Source organism: Macaca thibetana, chromosome 4 (genome assembly GCF_024542745.1).
Source record: "Macaca thibetana thibetana isolate TM-01 chromosome 4, ASM2454274v1, whole genome shotgun sequence".
In the NCBI taxonomy this organism is placed as follows: domain Eukaryota; kingdom Metazoa; phylum Chordata; class Mammalia; order Primates; family Cercopithecidae; genus Macaca; species Macaca thibetana.
This window is the reverse complement of record NC_065581.1, coordinates 114,807,942-114,827,084: the sequence shown is the minus strand read 5'-3', so window position 1 is coordinate 114,827,084 and position 19,143 is coordinate 114,807,942. Positions and strand designations below refer to the sequence as shown.

Here is a 19,143-nt window from a genome sequence, read left to right as displayed (position 1 = left end):
TAATCCCAGTACTTTAGCAGACCAAGGCGGGTGGATTACCTGAGGTCAAGAGTTAAAGAGCAGCCTGGCCGACATGGCGAAACCCATCTCTACTAAAAATACAAAAATTAGCCAGGCGTGGTGGCATGCACCTGTAGTCCCTGCTACTTCAGAGGCTGAGGCAGGATAATTGCTTGAACCCGGGAGGCAAAGGTTGCAGTGACCCAAGGTCACACCACTGCACTCTAGCCTGGGTGATAAGAGTGAGACTTCATCTCAAAAAAAAAACAACAAAAAACCAAAAACAATCAATAAAACAAAAAGTTGTTTTGAAAAGATAAACAAGGCCAGTACGGTGGCTCACGCCTGTAATCCCAGCACTTTGAGGGGCCAAGGTGGGCAGATCACCTGAGGTCAGGAGTTCAAGATCAGCCTGATCCTGATCTTGATCAGGCCAACATGGCAAAACCCCGTCTCTACTAAAAATACAAAAATTTGCCAGGTGTAGTGGGGCGCACCTGTACTCCTAGCTCCTGGGGAGGCTGAGGCAGGAGAATCACTTGAACCCAGGAGATGGAGGTTGCAGTGAGCTAAGATCGTGCCATTGCACTCCAGCCTGGGAAACAAGAGCGAAACTCTGTCTCAAAAAAAAAAAAAAAAAAAAAAAAAAAAAAGATGAAATAACCATTAGACAGACTAATCAAGAAAAAAAAAAGACTCTAAAAATAAAATCGGAAACAGAAAAGAAGACATACAGATGATACCACAAAAATGTAAAGGACCATTAGAGACTATTAAGAACAACTATATATCAACAAATTGGAAAAGCTAATGGAAATGGATACATTCCTGGAAACAAATAATCTACCAAGAGTGAACCAAGAAGGAACAGAAAACCTGAACCAACCAGTTATGAATAATGAGATTAAATGAGTAATAAAAAGTCTTTCATGAAAGAAAAGCCCAGGACCTGATGGCTTCAATGCTGAGTTCTACCAAATATTTGAAGAACTAATACTAACTCTCAAACTATTCCAGAAAATTGAAGAGAGGAGTAGATTTCTCCCAAAGTCATTCTATGAGGCTACCATGACTCTGATAGCAAAACTAGACAAAGACACGACAAAAAAAAGAAAACTACAGGCTAATATCCCTGATGAACAAAGATGCAAAATCCTCAGCAAAATACTAGCAAGCCAAATACAGCAGCACATCAAAAAGATCATTCACTATGATAAAGTGGGATTTATTCCAGCGATATCACGATGGTTTAGCATATGCAAATCAATAAACCTGATACATCACATCAACAGAAGAAAGGACAAAAACCATATATGATCATCTCAACAGATGCAGAAAAAGTATCTGGTAACATTCAACATCCTTTCATGATAAAAACTCTCAACAAACTGCATACAGGACCATACTGCAAAACAATAAAGACCATTATGACAAACCCACAGCAGGCATCATACTGAATGGGACAAAGCGAAAAGCTTTTCCTCTAAGAACTAGAACAAGACAAGGCTGTCCATTCTCACCACTTTTATTCGGACAGAAAGTCCTAGCCAGAGCAATCAGGCAAGGGAAAGAAATACAGAAACAAGAAAGTCAAACTGTCCCTGTTTGCAGACAACACGACCTTGTATCTAGAAAACAAAAAAATCCGCCAAAAAACTCTTTGAACTGATAAATTCAGTAAAGCTGCACAACACAAAATCAACATACAAAAATCAGTAGTGTCTCTATATAACAACAATGAACTAATAGAAAAAGAAATCAAGAAAGCAATCCCATCTATAGTAGCTAAAAAACAAACAAAAAACCCTCAAAACCCAAGAATAAATTTAACCCTAGGAACAAATTTTTAAATTTTTAAATAAATTTAAATAGAGGTGAAAAAACTCTACAAGAAAAACTATAGAACACTGTTGAAAGAAATTGACGATAACACAAAAAATTGAAAGATATCTCCTGTTCATGGATTAAAAGAACTAATATTGTGAAAATGACCATACTATTAAAAGCAATCTACACATCTAAGGCAATCCTATCAAAATACCAGTGACATTCTTCATAGAAACAGAAAAGCCTCGGCTGGGTGCAGTGGCTCACACCTGTAATCCCAGCACTTTGGGAGTCGAGACGGGCGAATCAGCTGAGGTCAGGAGTTCAAGACCAGCCTGGCCAACATGGTGAAACCCTGTCTCTACTAAAAATACAAAAATTAGCCAGGAGTGGTAGTGGGTGCCTATAACCCCAGCTACTCGGGGGACTGAGGCAGGAAGAACTGCTTGAATTCGGGAGGCAGAGGTTGCAGTGAGCTGAAATCATGCCACTGCACTCCAGACTGGGTGATAGAGCAAGACTTCGTCTCAAAAAAAAAAAAAAAAAAAAGAAAGAAAGAAATAGAAAAGCCTAAAATGCCTAGAGAACCACAAAAGACTCCAAAGAGATCCTGAGCAGAAGGAACAAAGTTGGAGACATCACACTACTTGACCCTAAACTGCAATGCTATTGTAACCAAAACAGCATGGTACTGGCATAAAAACAGACATACAGACCAATGAAACAGAATAGAGAATCCAGAAATCCATGTATTGAACATTCACTGGAGCAAGTACAGTGTCTTCAATAAATGGTGCTGAGAAAACTAGATATCCATTTCAAGAAATAAGGAGCTAGACACCCTAATTCTCATCGTATCTAAAACCAACTCAAAATAAATTAAAGATATAAACGTTTAGACCTGAAACTATGAAATTATTAGAAGATGACATAGGGGAAATGCTTCAGGACATTGGTCTGGGTCAAGATTTTAGGAAGACCTCAAAAGCACAGGCAACAAAAGCAAAACTAAACAAATGTGATTATATAAAACTAAAATGCTTCTGCACAATAAAGACAACAATTAAAAGAATAAAGAGGCAACCTGTAGAATGGGAGAAAATATTTGCAAACTATTCATCTAACAAGGGATTAATATCCAGAATATACAAGGAACTCAAACAAGAGCAAAAAAAACCTCACAAATAATCCAATTAAAAAATGAGTAAATGAATTGGAATAGACATCTCTCAAAAGAAGACACACAAATGGCCAAGAGGCATATGAAAAAAACTCCTCAGTGTCACTAATCATCAGGGAATTACAAATCAAAAGCACCATGAGATACCATCTTGCCCTAATTAGGATGGCTGTTAGCAAAAAGACAAAAACTGCTGGGCGTGGTGGCTGATGCCTGTAATTCCAGTACTTTGGGAGGCCGAGGCAGGTGGATCACCTGAGGTCAGGAGTTCGAGACTAGCCTGGCCAACATGGTGAAACCCGGTCACTACTAAAAATACAAAAATTAGCCTGGTGTGGTGGCAGGCACCTGTAATCCCAGCTACTTGGAAAGCTGAGGCAGAAGAATCGCTTGAACCCGGGAGGCGGAGGTTGCAGTGAGCCGAGGTTATGCCACTGCACTCCAGCCTGGGCAACAGAGTGAGACTCCATCTTAAAAAAAAATGATAATAATTTCAACAAAAACCCTTACTGTCATAGACTTACATATGTGTGTGTGTGTGTGTGTGTGTGTATGAGGGATGCATCAAACAGTACCAGGTAATATTAAGTGCTATCAAGAAGAATAAAGAAGGGGGCCAGGCATGGTGGCTCATGCCTGTAATCCCAGCACTTTGGGAGGCTGAGGCAGGTGGACTGCCTGAGCTCAGGAGTTCGAGACCAGACTGGGCAACATGGTGAAATCCCGTCTCTACTAAAATACAAAAAATTAGCTAGGCGTGGTAGTGTGTGCCTATAGTCACAGCTACTCAGGAGGCTGAGGCATAAGAATTGCTTGAACCTGAGAGGCGGAAGTTGTAGTGAGCCGAGATGATGCCACTGCACTCCAGTCTGGGCAACAGAGTGAGACTCTGTCTCCAAGAAAAAAAAAAAAAAAAAAGACAAAACCTAGCAAATGCTGGTGAGGATTTGGAGAAAGAATTCGTATACAAAGTTCTTGGAAATGTAAAATAATATAGCCACTATGAACAGTATGGAGGAAGGGATTAATGGAGGAATAGGATTAATGAACATAGGAGTGCAGATCTCTCTGACATATTCATTTCCTTTCCTTTGGATATACTCAGCATCAGGACTGCTAGATTATATGGTAGTTCTAGTTTTTGCTTTTTAAGGAACCGCCATACTATTATAAGCACTATTCACAATAGCCAAGACATGGAATCAACCTAAGTTCCCATCAACAGACGAATGAATAAAGAAATTGTAATACAAACACGTTACGTTTCATGTAATATAAATACATGTTATGTTAAGAGAAATAATGCAGGCACAGAAAGATAAATAACACATGTTCTCACTCATAACAAAGCTAAAAAAGTTGATCTCATAGACGTACAGAGTAGAATAATGGTTACTAGAGGCTGGGATGGTAGGGGAAGGTAGGTATATTAGACATTGATTAACAAATACAAAAGTACAGCCAGATAGGTGGAATGAATTCTAGTGTTCTATAGTGCTATAGGGTGACTGTAATTATTATTATTTTTTAAAATTTTTTTGAGACAGAGTCTCACTTTGTCTCCCAGGCTGGAGTGCAGTGGCACGATCTTGGCTCACTGCAACCTCCACCTCCCAGGCTCAAGCAATCCTCCTGCATCATCCTCCCAAGTAGCTGGGACTACAGGTGTGTGCCACCATGCCTGGCTAATTTTTTTTTGTATTTTTAGTAGAGACAGGGTTTCACCATGTTGGCCAGGCTGGCCTCAAACTCCTGACCTCAAGTGATCTGCCCACCTCGGCCTCCCAAAGTGATGGGATTACAGGAGTGAGCCACCACACCCAGCCAGATGACTGAAATTAAAAACAATTTATGGTATATTTTCAAATAAGAACATATTTTAAATATTCCCAACACAAAGAAATGATAAACGTTTGAGGTGATGGATATGTTACTTACTCTGATTTGATCACTACCCATTGTATATGTGTACTGACTTATCACACTATACCCCATAAATATGTATGATTATTATGTGTCAAATTAAAAATAACAAACGAAAATTTTTAAAAACCAACGTCTACACTCAGCTTTTATAATTAATACAGAAGCAATGCTGGCATTAGAAAATTATGCTTTTGCAATCAGTGCAGAAATAGTTGATTCAGACAAGAATCACTTGGTGCTAAAACGAGTAGATGAGATATTGATGAGAAACAGAATATTTACATAGTCTCAAAGTACCTCCCACAAATTATTACAAAGGGTCAAACAGTAAGTTTATTGTGGAGAGGCCAAGCAGACACCACCTAACCAAGCAATCCAACTTATCACCAGTAATAGGACAGACATCTGTGCCTTCTTATAAGATACACTGAGAGAAAAAAACCATCATACCAATGGTATGCCTTCCCAAAATAATCTTTTTTTTTTTTTTTTTTTTTTGAGACTGAGTCTCACTCTATTCTCCAGGCTAGACTGCAGTGGTGTGATCTTAGCTCATTGCAACCTCTGCCTCCCGGGTTCAAGCGATTCTCCTGCCTCAGCTTCCCGAGCAGCTGGGATTATAGGTGCCTGCCACCATGCCCAGCTAATTTTTGTATTTTTAGTAGAGATGGGTTTTCACCATGTTGGCCAGGCTAGTCTCAAGCTCCTGGCCTCAAGTGATTCACCAGCCTCAGCCTCCTAAAGTGCTGGCATTACAGGCATGAGCCACCACGCCCAGCCAAAAAAAAAATGAATAATCTTTTTTAGTTTTTTTTTTTTTATACTTTAAGTTCTAGGGTACATGTGCACAATGTCCAGGTTTGTTACATATGTATACATGTGCCATGTTGGTGTGCTGTACCCGTTAACTCATCATTTACATTAGGTATATCTCCTAATGCTATCCCTCCCCGCTCCACCCACCCCACGACAGGCCCCAGTGTGTGATGTTCCCCACCCTGTGTCCATGTGTTCTCATTGTTCAATTCCCACCTAAGAGAACATGCGGTGTCTGGTTTTCTGTCCTTGCAATAGTTTGCCCATAATGATGGTTTCCAGCTTCATCCATGTCCCTACAAAGGACACGAACTCATCCTTTTTTATGGCTGCATAGTATTCCATGGTGTATATGTGCCACGTTTTCTTAATCCAGTCTATCATTGATGGACATTTGGGTTGGTTCCAAGTTTTTGCTATTGTGAATAGTGCCGTAATAAACATACATGTGCATGTGTCTTTATAGTAGCATGATTTATAATCCTTTGGGTATATACCCAGTAATGGGATCGCTGGGTCAAATGGTATTTCTAGTTCTAGATCCTTGAGGAATTGCCACACTGTCTTCCACAATGGTTGAACTAGTTTACAGTCCCACCAACAGTGTAAAAGTGTTCCTATTTCTCCACATCCTCTCCAGCACCTGTTGTTTCCTGACTTTTTAACGATCGCCATTCTAACTCGTGTGAGATGGTATCTCATTGTGGTTTTGATTTGCATTTCTCTGATGGCCAGTGATGATGAGCAAAAAATGAATAATCTTAATCTAATCCTGAGGAAGTATCAGGCAAGCCCAAACTGAGGAATATTCCACAAAACAACTGGCCTGAATTCTTCAAAAATTCTAGTCTAAGAAAGGCAAAAACTGAGATGTTTATGTTAAAAGGGACTAAAGAAACATGATAACTAAATTAATTTCGATGTGTGCTTCTACATTGTAATCTGACCTAGTGGGGACAGAAGGGGGAAAATCTCTATATGACATTCTTGGGATAATTGGCCAAAACTTATAAAGGTCTGTGGATTAGATGAATAGTACTATAACAATGTAAAATTTACAGCTTTTGATAATTGTGTTGTTTTTATGTAAAAAAATGTCTTAGTACTCAGGATATACATTCTGAAATACTGAAGGTTAAAGGAGCATAATATCTACAACTTAGTCTCAAATGGTTCAGGAAAAGGGTATACAGAGAAAGAAAATGATAAATCAAAAGGGGCACAATATTAATAATTGGTAAAACTAGGTAAAGTATATATGGAAGTTCCTTATACCATTCCTGCAAATTGTCTGCTAGTCTGAAATTATATCATAATATAAAGTTACCAAAAAAAGCCAAAATATTTGTTGAATTGCAAGTGGGGAAAATCCCAGCCTAGATGTAGCATAACTAAGGTTTTATTATAGCTCTGACAAACTGATGACTACAACTTATTGAAATTTAGGCTGGGCACAGTGGCTCACGCCTGTAATCCCAGCACCTTGGGAGGCCTAGGGGGGCAGATAACCTGAGGTAAGGAGTTCGAGACCAGCCTGGCCAACTTGCTGAAGCCCCATCTTTACTAATAATACAAAAATCAGCCGGATGTGGTGGCGCCTGCCTGTAATCCCTGGTACTCAGAAGGCTGAGGCACGAGAATTGCTTGAACCCAGGAGGTGGAGGTTGCAGTGAGCCAAAATCACGCCACTGCACTCCAGCCTGGGTAACAAGGTGAGACTCTGTCTCAAAAAAGGAAAAAAAGAAAAAAATAAATAAATGCGTACAGTATCAATTTTTATGGTTCAGAATACCTTTTTCACTTATAAAATTCAATTAACATTTACCTTTTCCTCTCTTCCTTTATTCTGTTCTTTCTTTTCACGACAACGAACAGCTTTCCCTCTGTCATTGTGAAGATTCTGTGCAGATGAACGGTGAACTCTGACAGTTGTACCTGGACGATTACCATGTGATTTAGAGTCACTGTACTGAGAAGACTGGCGTTTTCTAGGTCCTGGTGAGGGTCTAATCAAACAAAAACTCATTAATATCATAATCAACTCCACATATAGATGAACAGACATACTGTGTAAGTTAGAGTCAATGAACTAAAGAAGCCAATGCAACAACTGATCACAAGACACGACTGAATAAACTTCAGGATGTTGCAACCTAAGATCTAAAATTTAAATCTGGGCCAGGCGCCATGGCTCACACCTGTAATCCTAGCATTTTGGGAGGCAAAGGTGGGTGGATCACGTGAGGTCAGGAGTTCAAGATCAGCCTGGCCAACATGGTGGAACCCCGTCTCTACAAATACAAAAAATTAGCCAGGTGTGGTGGTGCGCATCTGTAATGCCAGTCACTTGAGAGGCTGAAGCAGGAGAATCATTTGAACCTGGGAGGTGGAGAGTGCAGTGAGCCAAGATCGCACCACTGCACTCTAGCCTGGGCAACAGAGTGAGACTCTGTCTCAAAAGACATAAAAAAAAAAAATAAAAATAAAAATAAGTAAAATTTAAATTTGATATATCTGTTGGTGGTGACTTAATTAAAGGAATGCGGTATAGTCATATTACAGAAATAATGGGGGGGAAGTAATGGTCACCTCTACTTAGAAAGGAAATTGTTGTGTATCAAAGATGAATGCATCTGATTGTTGGAAGCTGAAAAAAAAATTATCAGAGAAGAGAGTTTTATCGAGACAACCAGAATACAACACAAGTACTCAATTCACATTAATCTACTGGTATATATGCAATGTGGTACCATTTATTTAGAATATACAGATTTGAGTATCCCTTATCCAAAATTTTGGGGACCAGAAGTCTTTTGAATTTTTGATTTTTTCAGATTTTGGAATATTTGCATATAAATACCAGCTGAGCATCTCTAATCTGAAAATCCACAATCTAAAATGTCCCAATGAGCACTTCCTCTGAGTATGACCTTTGAGTGTCATGCTGGTGCTCAAAAAGTTTCAGCTTTTGAAATATTTTGAATTTTTGGATCACGGAAGCTCAATCTATACCATAATTTTTGTGTTTTAATTAATAAGATTTAATCATTTTTCCATTTAAAAAACGGATACAGTACTAGCTATCAACAGTTACTATAACTCATTTTCGGTGCTTTACATTTACATACATCACCTCATTTCACCTTTATGTATTTATTTTTTATTATTATTATTTTTTGACACAAGGTCTTGCTCTGTCACTGCAGCCTTGACCTCCCAAGCTCAAGCAATCCTCCCACCTCAGTCTCCCGAGTAGCAAGGACTACAGCCACATGGTACCACACAAGGGTAATTTTTGTATTTTGTAGAGACAAGGTCTCACGATGTTGCTTAGGCTAGTATCAAACCCCTGGGCTCTATCGATCTTCCCATCTTGGCCTCCCAAAGAGCTGGGACTACAGGAGTGAGCCCCTGTGTCAGTTCTCATTTCATCCTTATTTCTGTAGCAGGATTCAGACTTCTCAAATATCCGTTAGGATCCTACTCTGCTCCCAGATTTGGTTGCAGCCATTTACAACGGGGAAAACAAACAAAAAAAAGGAGTCCTATTCTCAAATAAACCACAGTATAGTTAAACAGACAGAAGCTGTGTAAAGCTAGGCATGTATACCAGAAGGTGTGAAACAGACCTAGTGCTATGGCAATGGGAATGGCCTCATGGAGACAGAAAATAAACTGGGACTGGAAATGCAGGAGTTGAACTAAACAAGAGGGTACAATTATAGACAGAACATCAATAAAGAAAAGCAAAGAAACAAAAATGAGCTTAATCTATGTAAAGGATTATAAAGACACCAGTCTAACATATAATGCTGAACATTAAGCAATAATACTGAACAGAAATGGTTCGGTACACAGAAGATACAAATACCAGTTCAAGAGGCTTAGCTTTTAGCTAACTGCTAACAAGGATCCACTGAAAACATTTTAGAAATATTAGTCTAATACTGAACATGATATACTGCTAAAGAAAACACAGAAAGCAGTGAGATGTTTGTGATTACAAATGTTCCTGAGACACGAGATGAGGGCCTAGTTTAAGGCAGTAACAATGAGAAGAGTCTCAGAGACATACTATTAGTAAAGACACTCCTGGCCGGGCACGGTGGTCACACCTGTAATCCCAGCACTTTGGGAGGCTGAAGTGGGCAGATCACTTGAGGCCAGGAGTTCGAGACCAGACTGGCCAACATGGTAAAACTCCATCTCTACTAAAAATACAAAAAATTAGCTGGGTGTGGTGGCATGCACCAGTAATCCCAGTTACTCAGGAGGCTGAGGCAGGAGAATCACTTGAACCTGGGAGGCAGAGGTTGCAGTGAACCGAGATTGTGCCACTGTACTCCAGCCTGGGAAACAGACCTCGACTGTCTCAAAAAAAAAAAAAAAAAAAAAAAGAAAGAAAGAAAGAAAGAAAGAAAGAAAGAAAGAAAAGACACTCCTAGGCTGGGTGTGGTGGCTCACGCCTGTAATCCCAGCACTGTGGGAGGCCAAGACAGGTGGATCACCTGAGGTCAGGAGTTCAAGACCAGCCTGGCCAACATGGCAAAACCCTGTCTCTACTAAAAATACAAAAATTAGATGGGCATGGTGCTGTGCACTTGTAATCTCAGCTACTTGGAAGGCTGAGGCATGAGAATCGCTTGAACCCAGGAGGCGGAGGTTGCAGTGAGTCGAGCTCACGCCACTGCACTGCAGCCTGGGTGACAGAGCGAGACTGGAAAGTTGAGAATGAGAATTTGGGAGGATGATAATGCCAAACCAACGTGTATGTGAAGCAATGATGGGGGTTTAATTTTGGATTCAGGAAATATTTCTGTGTATGTATTTTTCCCTTTGCTACAGAAATAATACAAAATAGACACTGACATATAATAAAGTATAGTTGGCCTTCCATATCCGCAGATTCCGCAATGCTGAGTCAATCAACTGCCAATGAAAAATATTTTGAAAATAAAGATGGTTGAGTTGGTACTGAACATGTACAAACTTTTTTTGTCATTATTCTCTATATAATACAGTGAAACAACTATTTATATAACATTTACATTGTATTAGGTGTTACAAGTAATCCATATATGATTTAAAATATACAGGAGGATGTGTGCAGGTTATGTGCAAATATACACCATCTGGTTGGATGCGGCGGCTCACGCCTGTAATCCCAGCAATTTGGGAGACCGATGCAAGCAGATCACCTGAGGTCAGAAGTTCAAGACCAGCTTGGCCAACATGGCAAAACCCCGCCTCTTACCAAAAAAAGCCGGGCGCAGTGGCTCACGCCTGTAATCCTAGCAATGTGGGAGGCTGAGGCAGGCGGATCACGAGGTCAGCAGTTCGAGACCAGCCAGTCTGAGATCAGCCTGGCTAACATGGTGAAACCCCATCTCAACTAAAAATACAAAAATTAGCTGGGTGTGGTGGCATGCGCCTGTAATCCCAGCTACTCGGGAGGCTGAGGCAGGAGAATTGCTTGAACCCGGGAGGCAGAGGTTGCAGTCAGCCAAGATTGCACCACTGCATTTCAGTCTGGACGACAGAGTAAGACTCCGTCTCAGGAAAAAAAAAAAAATGAGCTGGACATGGTGGCACAGGCCTGTAGTCCCAACTACTTGGGAGGCTGAGGCAGGAGAACTGCTTGAACCAGGAGGCAGAGATTGCAGTGAGCCAAGATCACACCACTGCACTCCAGCCTGGGCAACAGAGCAATACACCATCTCAATATAAACAAATATACACCATCTTATATAAGGGACTTGAGTATCCATGGATTTTGGTATCTGTGAGGGTCCTAGAACCAATTCTCCACAGATAATGAGAGACAACTATATAAAGAATTAAAAAGTTGCCTGTAACTCCACTATCCAGAATTAACCAATTAACATATTAGTCTATTTCTTGTAGTTATCTTTCATTTAAACAAAATCAGAACCATTATACACACATACACTCTTGTATTTTTCTCTCCTTATTATACTTTGAGACATTTCCAATAACAAACCTCATAAATGACTGGATGGTAGTCAATTACATAAAATGTGCCATTTCATCTACTTCTTATTGCTAGCCATTCAGTCATTCAAAAAACAATGTAAAAATAATTTCAGGCCAGGTGCAGTGGCTCACGCCTGTAATTCCAGTACTTTCGGAGGCCAAGGCAGGTGGATCACCTGAAGTCAGGAGTTCAAGACCAGCCTGGCCAACATGGTGAAACCTGGTCACTACTAAAAATACAAAAATTAGCCTGGTGTGGTGGCAGGCACCTGTAATCCCAGCTACTTGGAAAGCTGAGGCAGAAGAATCGCCTGAATCCGGGAGGCGGAGGTTGCAGTGAGCCGAGGTCATGCCACTGCACTCCAGCCTGGGCAACAGAGTGAGACTCCATCTTAAAAAATAATAATAATAATTTCAACAAAAACCCTTACTGTCATAGACTTACATACGTGTGTGTGTATGTGTGTGTATGAGAGGTGCATCAAACAGTACCCGGTAATATTAAGTGCTATCAAGAAGAATAAAGAAGGGGGCCAGGCATGGTGGCTCATGCCTGTAATCCCAGCACTTTGGGAGGCTGAGGCAGGTGGATCACTTGAGGTCAGGAGTTTGAGATCAGACTGGCCAACATGGAGAAACCCCATCTCTACCAAAAATACAAAAATTTGGCTGGCCATGGTGGCTCACGCATGAAATCCCAGCACTTTGGGAGGCCAAGGCAGGCAGATCACTTGAGGTCAGGAGTTCAAGACCAGGCGGACGGATCACTTGAGATCAGGAGTTCGAGACCAGCCTGGCAAACATGGTGAAATCCTGTCTCTACTAAAAATACAAGAAAATGAGCTGGGCGTGGTGGTGCATGCCTGTAATCCCAGCTACTTGGGAGGCTAAGGCAGGAGAATCGCTTGAACCTGGGAGACGGAGGTTGCAGTGAGCCAAGATTACACCACTGCATTCCAGCCTAGATGACAGAGTGAGACTCCATCTCAAAAAAAAAAAAAAAAAAAAAAAATTAGCTGGGTAATTATTCCAGCTACTCAGGAGGCTGAGGCATGAGAATTGCTTGGACCCAAGAGGTGGAGGCTACAGTGAGCTGAGATGCACTACTGCACTCCAGCCTGGGTGACAGAGCAAGACTCTGTTTCAAAAACAAAAAAGAGGGGCAAGGGGCTACGGGATCACGCAGGATGGTTTTTAGGTGGTGTAGTCAGAGACAGACTTTCTGAGGTGACAATTAGGTAGAGAGCTAAATGAAAGAAGGGAACAGGCCATTCAGCACTGGAGCTGAGGGAAAGGCAGGTGAAAGGAGTGAAGCATTTGTGGCCTTGGCTCATTCAAGGCCACAGCACAGTGCCTGAGGGAGAGAGCTGTAAGAACTTAGGTCCCAGAGGCTGCGGGGAACCAGGTCTCATAGAGCTTGAAAGACATGAAAACTCTGGGTTTTATTCTGTGAGATGGGAAGATATCTTAGGGACATCAGCTGACTGTTAAAAGACATTTGAAAAGAATCACATAGTGGCATTTAAGCTATGTCTAACTTTTTCTACATAAGGCTTCAACAAACCTCCATGTACTCAATTTTTTGTGTACCGTTCTAGAAGCGAATACTGGATCAGTTGAATCTGTTCTTTAATGGTACTAAAATTTAGGTGATGATAAGGTTAGAATCACCAACATAGGTGAAGAAAGAATGACTCTCGGCCAGGTACCAGTGGCTCATGCCTGTCATCCCAGCACTTTGGGAGGCAGAGGTGGGCGGATCACGAGGTCAGGAGTTCGAAACCAGCCTGGCCAACTGGTGAAACCCCGTCTCTACTAATAATACAAAAATTAGCCAGGCGTGGTGGCACACACCTGTAGTCCCAGCTACATGGAAGGCTGAGGCAGGAGAATCGCTTGAACCTGGGAGGCAGAGGTTGCAGTGAGTCGAGATTGTGCCACTGCACTCCAGCCTGGGCAACAGAGCAAGACTCCGTCTCAAAAAAAAAAAAAAAAAACAAAAAACTCTCTTAAGCGTGAGTACAAATGAAGACTAATAGAAAAATAAAAAGAATCTTAAAAGATCCAGTTAAGGAAACAAATAAATTACAGGAAGAAACAGATGCCACAAATAAAGTCAAAAAGGAAAACTTAACAGTAATCTAGAGCATTCAAAATCAGGAACAGAAAACGATACTGAAGAAAGCAAGAAAAAATAAGAAGGAACAGCCAAATTTAGGGCTTAACTTCCCACCACCCCTCAGAGGAAATCCTGCCTCTCTGCTTGTGAGACTGAGGTGACCAAATACTTCACTAAATTCAGAATCAACTGATTTCCCACTGGGAACATCTATTTGTTGGAAAGATCTTACCAATAACTGAGAAGAGTTATAGTACTGTTAGAGGTTGAATGTTTGTGTCCTTCCCAAAATTCATATGTTAAAGCCCCAATGCCCAATATGACTATTAGGAGTAAGGAAGTAAGAGTCCCTGATGTGACATGATTAATGTCCTTATAAAAGACACCAAAGAGCTCACTCACTCTCTCTGCCATGTGAGCACACAGAGAGACAGTGGCTGTCTGCTCAGGAAGAGAGCCCTCACCTGAAACCAAATTGGCCACATCTTGATCTTGGACTTCCCAGCCTCCAGAAGTGTGATAAGCAAAGTTCTGTGTTTAAGCCACCCAGTGTATGGTATTTTGTTATGGTAGCCCAAGCAGACTAATACAAGACCCAAGTGATGATTCTCCAGAAGGAGAAAAGAAAAGAGCAAGTAAATAAGAATAAAACAAATTAACAGAAAAAAGCAAAAACACAACTTGACTCATCTATTAGTTCTACTTCTGAAATTAGGGGAAAACATTATAAATGTGGAAAAATTTTTACTCACAACTATTCACTGCAACTTTATTTATAATAATGAAAAAAGCAGGAAAAAACACTAAGAGCATGGTTAATTATATAGGTTACATACCAGTCAGAACAGTGGCAAATAACTCTTAAAAAACTGCAGGGAAAAAGATCTGACATGGTTTATAAATCATAAATGTTTAAAATATGAAGAGCAAATTATTTAATCTATCTTAGCTTATCCTCATCAGAAATTGGGGCTAAAAAAATTAGTACCTACCTTCTAAGGTGGTTTTGAGAATTAAATAATACATGTAAAACAACAAACACAGTACCTGGCACACAGTAATATGCAATGATTGTTGACTATTATTAGGATTTTTCTTAAAAGAGGGTACAATGTTGTAAATTATGGATATAGCACAACTACAACTATGAAAATAATGCATAAAAGAACCGAAGAAAACAAACTAGGATGACTGTGTGATTTTCCCCCTACTTCTATGAATTTTTCTATTTTTCTTTAATGAGTTACTGTGTTTTAGTGAACTATTACGTAATATAACAGAAAATGTAATTATGTGAAAGTGCTTATGAGGCATGGGAAAAATTTAGCAAATCGCCAAAGGATATCAGGAGTCAGTAACAGAACACTAGTACAGTCCTTTTATGTGAAGATTAAGAAAATAAAAGTGGCAGCTGGGTGTGGTGGCTCACGCTTGTAATCCCAGCACTTTGGGAGGCCACGGCGGGTGGAGCACCTGAGGTCAGGAGTTCAAGACCAGCCTGGCCAACATGGTGAAACCCCAACTCTACTAAAAATACAAAAATTAGCCAGCGTGGTGGCACATGCCTGTAATTCCAGCTACTTGGGAGGCAGAGACAGAAGAATTGCTTGAACCAGGAGGTGGAGGTTGCAGTGACCCAAGATCGTGCCACTGCACTCTAGCCTGGGCGAGAGAGCAAGACTCCGTCTCAAAAAAATAAAAATAAAAAAAGTGGCTAAGAAATAATCAATACTCATCAATTGATTTTAAATGTCAAGAACATGAAGGTATGGGTCTTCTCAAAATGTGACCTAGCAACCACCTACATCAGAATCACCTGTGGATTCCTGAGTTCTACCTGCTGTCTACTGTATCAGACTCTCTGGGAGTGATGTCCCTAAATCCACATTTTTAATTAGAGATTGTTAGGACTGCTATAGCAGAGAGTGCCAGCTTTGTAATCATTATTATAAAACACAATATGTATAGGTTCAAATCCTAGCTCTACCAGTTATTGGTTTTGTGATAGTGGGGAAAAGTTACTCAACCTTATTGTACCTCAGCTGTCTTATCTGAAATATGGGGAAAATATGACTTATTTGGAAGGCTTATTGTAACAAATAAATAAAATAACACTTATAGCTTAAAATAGTTCAGAACACTGTGGATGTATAATCCAGCACCTATATTATAAAATACAACCAGGCCGGGTGTAGGGGCTCACGCCTGTAATCCCAGCACTTTGGGAGGCCAAGGTGGGCGAATCACGAGGTCAGGAGTTCGAGACCTGCCTGGCCAACATGGTGAAACCCCATCTCTACTAAAAATACAAAAAATTAGTTGGGCGTGGTGGCGGGCGCCTGTAATTCCAGCTACTTGGGGAGTTGAGGCAGGAGACTTGCTTGAACCCAGGAGGCAGAGGTTGCAGTGAGCTGAGATCATGCCACTGCACTCCAGCCCGGGAGACAGAGTGAGACTCCGTCTCAAAAAATAAATAAATAAAATAAAATACAACCAAGCCTGGTTCAAAGGCAGTGAGTTATCTCAATTGATTGTTCACAGTCAGTTACAGATCAAACTCTTTGTTCTACTCTTCCCCACCTTCTCACTACTGCACTTAACTAGTCTTAAAAAAAAAAAAAAAACAAGAAATCAGAGTTGCAATGACAAAATGTTAAAACTGAAAACCATCTGGGCAACATCTTAATGCAAGGTTAACGGGCAATGAACCCGGGAAGTCATAAGTGTTCTTTCTAGAAAGGCATGACACAGTCAATATTTAAATCTATAATACAAATTAGAAAATCTATCATGTGAATGAAGTAGATAACATCCACCTGCACATTTGTCAGTTAAAAAATATGCAGTAAAACTATGCATGATTGGCTAGTTACAGTACTTCAGTAAATATCAGCATCACTAGTTGTTCCTTTGCTGGCACTTGGTAGTAGGAAGTTGGGGGAAAAAAAGCCAGAGAAAACCCTAAAATTCAGAACATTTTATTTTTACTGTTCTCTATGAATTAAAAAGCCCTTTGTTTTTTTTTTTTAATTTTAGCAGTGTTACAGCTTGATGAAAAGAAATATTCTGTGATTCCTGTTTGAGAACCACTGTTAGTCTAACTTCCTCTCTTTGCATAAGAAAAATCTGAGGCCTGGCCGGGCACGGTGGCTCAGGCCTGTAATCCCAGCACTTTGGGAGGCTGAGGCCAGGCGAAGCACGAGGTGAGGAGATCAAGACCAGCCTGGCCAACATGGTGAAACCCCGTCTCTACTAAAATACAAAAAAATTAGCCAGGCATGGTGATGCATGCCTGTAGTCCCAGCTGCTCAGGAGGCTGAGGCAGGGGAGTCGCTTGAACCCGGGAGGCGGAGGTTGCAGTGAGCTGAGATCGCAACACTGCACTCCAGTCTCCTGACAGTGTAAGACTCCGTCTAAAAAAACAAAAAAAAGAAAAAAAAAGAAAAATCTGAGGCCTGGAAAGGTTCTATTATTTTCCCAAAGCTACAGAGAGTGGCAAAGACAGACACAGAGCCTGAATATTTCAATTCCTAACCCCATTCTCCTTCCACAAGATAACACTGTCTCTACCACTTTAAGGTCATTCACAAAAGCGTATTTTTAAATTATTCCTACCGAAATCTTATTTTTTGAAATAGGTCAAAAAGGCACAAGGTTCAAGACCAGTGAGTTATAAAAGAGTGAACATTCAGTAAAGAAAACTCCCTCCCATTCCTGTCTCTCAGCCACCCCATCCTCCTCCTAGATATAATCAATGCTATAAGCTTCTTGGGCTAACTGGTTTCTTAAAAGGTCTCCACTTACCTTCGTTCAACAGGTACAGGCATGGACCAGACTTCTCCCTCAGAAGCTGGAAGGTCATGCTGTGCTGCCTTCAAGGGAGTGCTGTCTAGTTTAAAGCTCTCTAGTGTTTTCATGATATCTTTAACATGTTTAGCTTCCACATTTATTTCCTGCCAAACCTGATTTCAAAGAAGAAGAAGCATCTTTAAATTTCTATAATATATCACTGCCAAAATTAAATGAGGGCCATTTATTAGAGATGTTAGAAAACTCCATTTTGATATCAGATTTCCAGTAAACCACATCAAGATATTCTATCGAAATTTTAAAAACAGTTCATTAAATTTATGTTTTCAACTGCAAATTTTTTTTTTTTTTTGGAGATAGAGTCTCGCTCTGTCACCAGTGCAGTGGCGTGGTCACTCCTCTGCTCACTGCAAGCTCCTCCTCCCGAGTTCACGCCATTCTCCTGCCTCAGCCTCCTGAGTAGCTGGGACTACAGGCGCCTGCCACCACGCCCGGCTAATTTTTTGTATTTTTAGTAGAGACAGGGTTTCACCATGTTAGCCAGGAAGGTCCTGATTTCCTGACCTCGTGATCCACCCGCCTAGGCCTCCCAAAGTGCTGAGATTACAGGCATGAGCCACTGTGCCGGGCCCTCAATTGCAAAACTAATTCTGATAAAATGAATTAAACATCCAGGATAGGCTGGGAATGGTGGCTCATGCCTGTAATCCCAGCACTTTAGGAAACTGAGGCGGACGGATCACTTGAGCTCAGGAGTTTGAGACAAGCCTGGCCAATATGGTAAAACCCCATCTCTACTAAAAATGCAAAAAATTAGCCGGGCATGGGGCAAGCGCCTATAGTCCCAGCTACTTGGGAGACTGAGGCAGGAGAATTGCTTGAGCCCAGGAGGTGGAGGTTGCAGAGAGCCAAGATTGCGCCACTGCATTCCAGCCTGGGCAACACAGCAAGACTCTGTCTCAAAAAAAAAATCCAGGCTAATTAAATACTACTACTAATTTACATTCTTATTTAAATTGCATAGCCGGGTATGCTGGCACATGTATGTAATCCCAGCTACTCGGGAGGCTGAGGCAGGAGAATTGTTTGAACCCCGGAGGCGGAGGTTGTGGTGAGCTGGAGATCACGCCATTGCACTCCAGCCTGGGCAACAAGAGTGAAACTTTGGCTCAAATAAATAAATAAATAAATAAATAAATAAGTTGCATAATAGGCTGGGCACAGTGGCTCACACCTGTAATCTCAACACTTTGGGAGGCCAAGGAGGCAGATCACCTGAGGTCAGGCGTTCAAGACCAGCCTGGCCAAAATGGTGAAACCCCACCTCTACTAAAAAAAAAAAAATTAGCTGAGTGTGGTGGCGGGCACCTGGAATCCCAGCTACTTGGGAGGCTGAGGCAGAAAAATTGCTTGAACCCACAAGGCAGAGGTTGCAGTGAGCTGAGATCATGCCATTACTCCAGCCTGGGCA

At 41.0% G+C, this 19,143-nt stretch overlaps 1 protein-coding gene across 4 annotated transcripts in view; it reads right to left on the bottom strand.

The window, feature by feature from the left end:
- The window catches only part of KATNA1 (katanin catalytic subunit A1), a 66,242-nt gene that overhangs the window by 29,754 nt on the left and 17,345 nt on the right, over nucleotides 1-19,143 (bottom strand). For all 4 annotated transcript variants that reach the window (XM_050787159.1, XM_050787160.1, XM_050787158.1 and 1 more), the window contains exons 3-4: nucleotides 17,667-17,824; nucleotides 7,575-7,755 (exon numbers count right to left, since the gene is read on the bottom strand). In XM_050787159.1, the coding sequence (XP_050643116.1) occupies nucleotides 7,575-7,755; nucleotides 17,667-17,824 (339 nt within the window). The remainder of the gene's footprint in view (nucleotides 1-7,574; nucleotides 7,756-17,666; nucleotides 17,825-19,143) is intronic.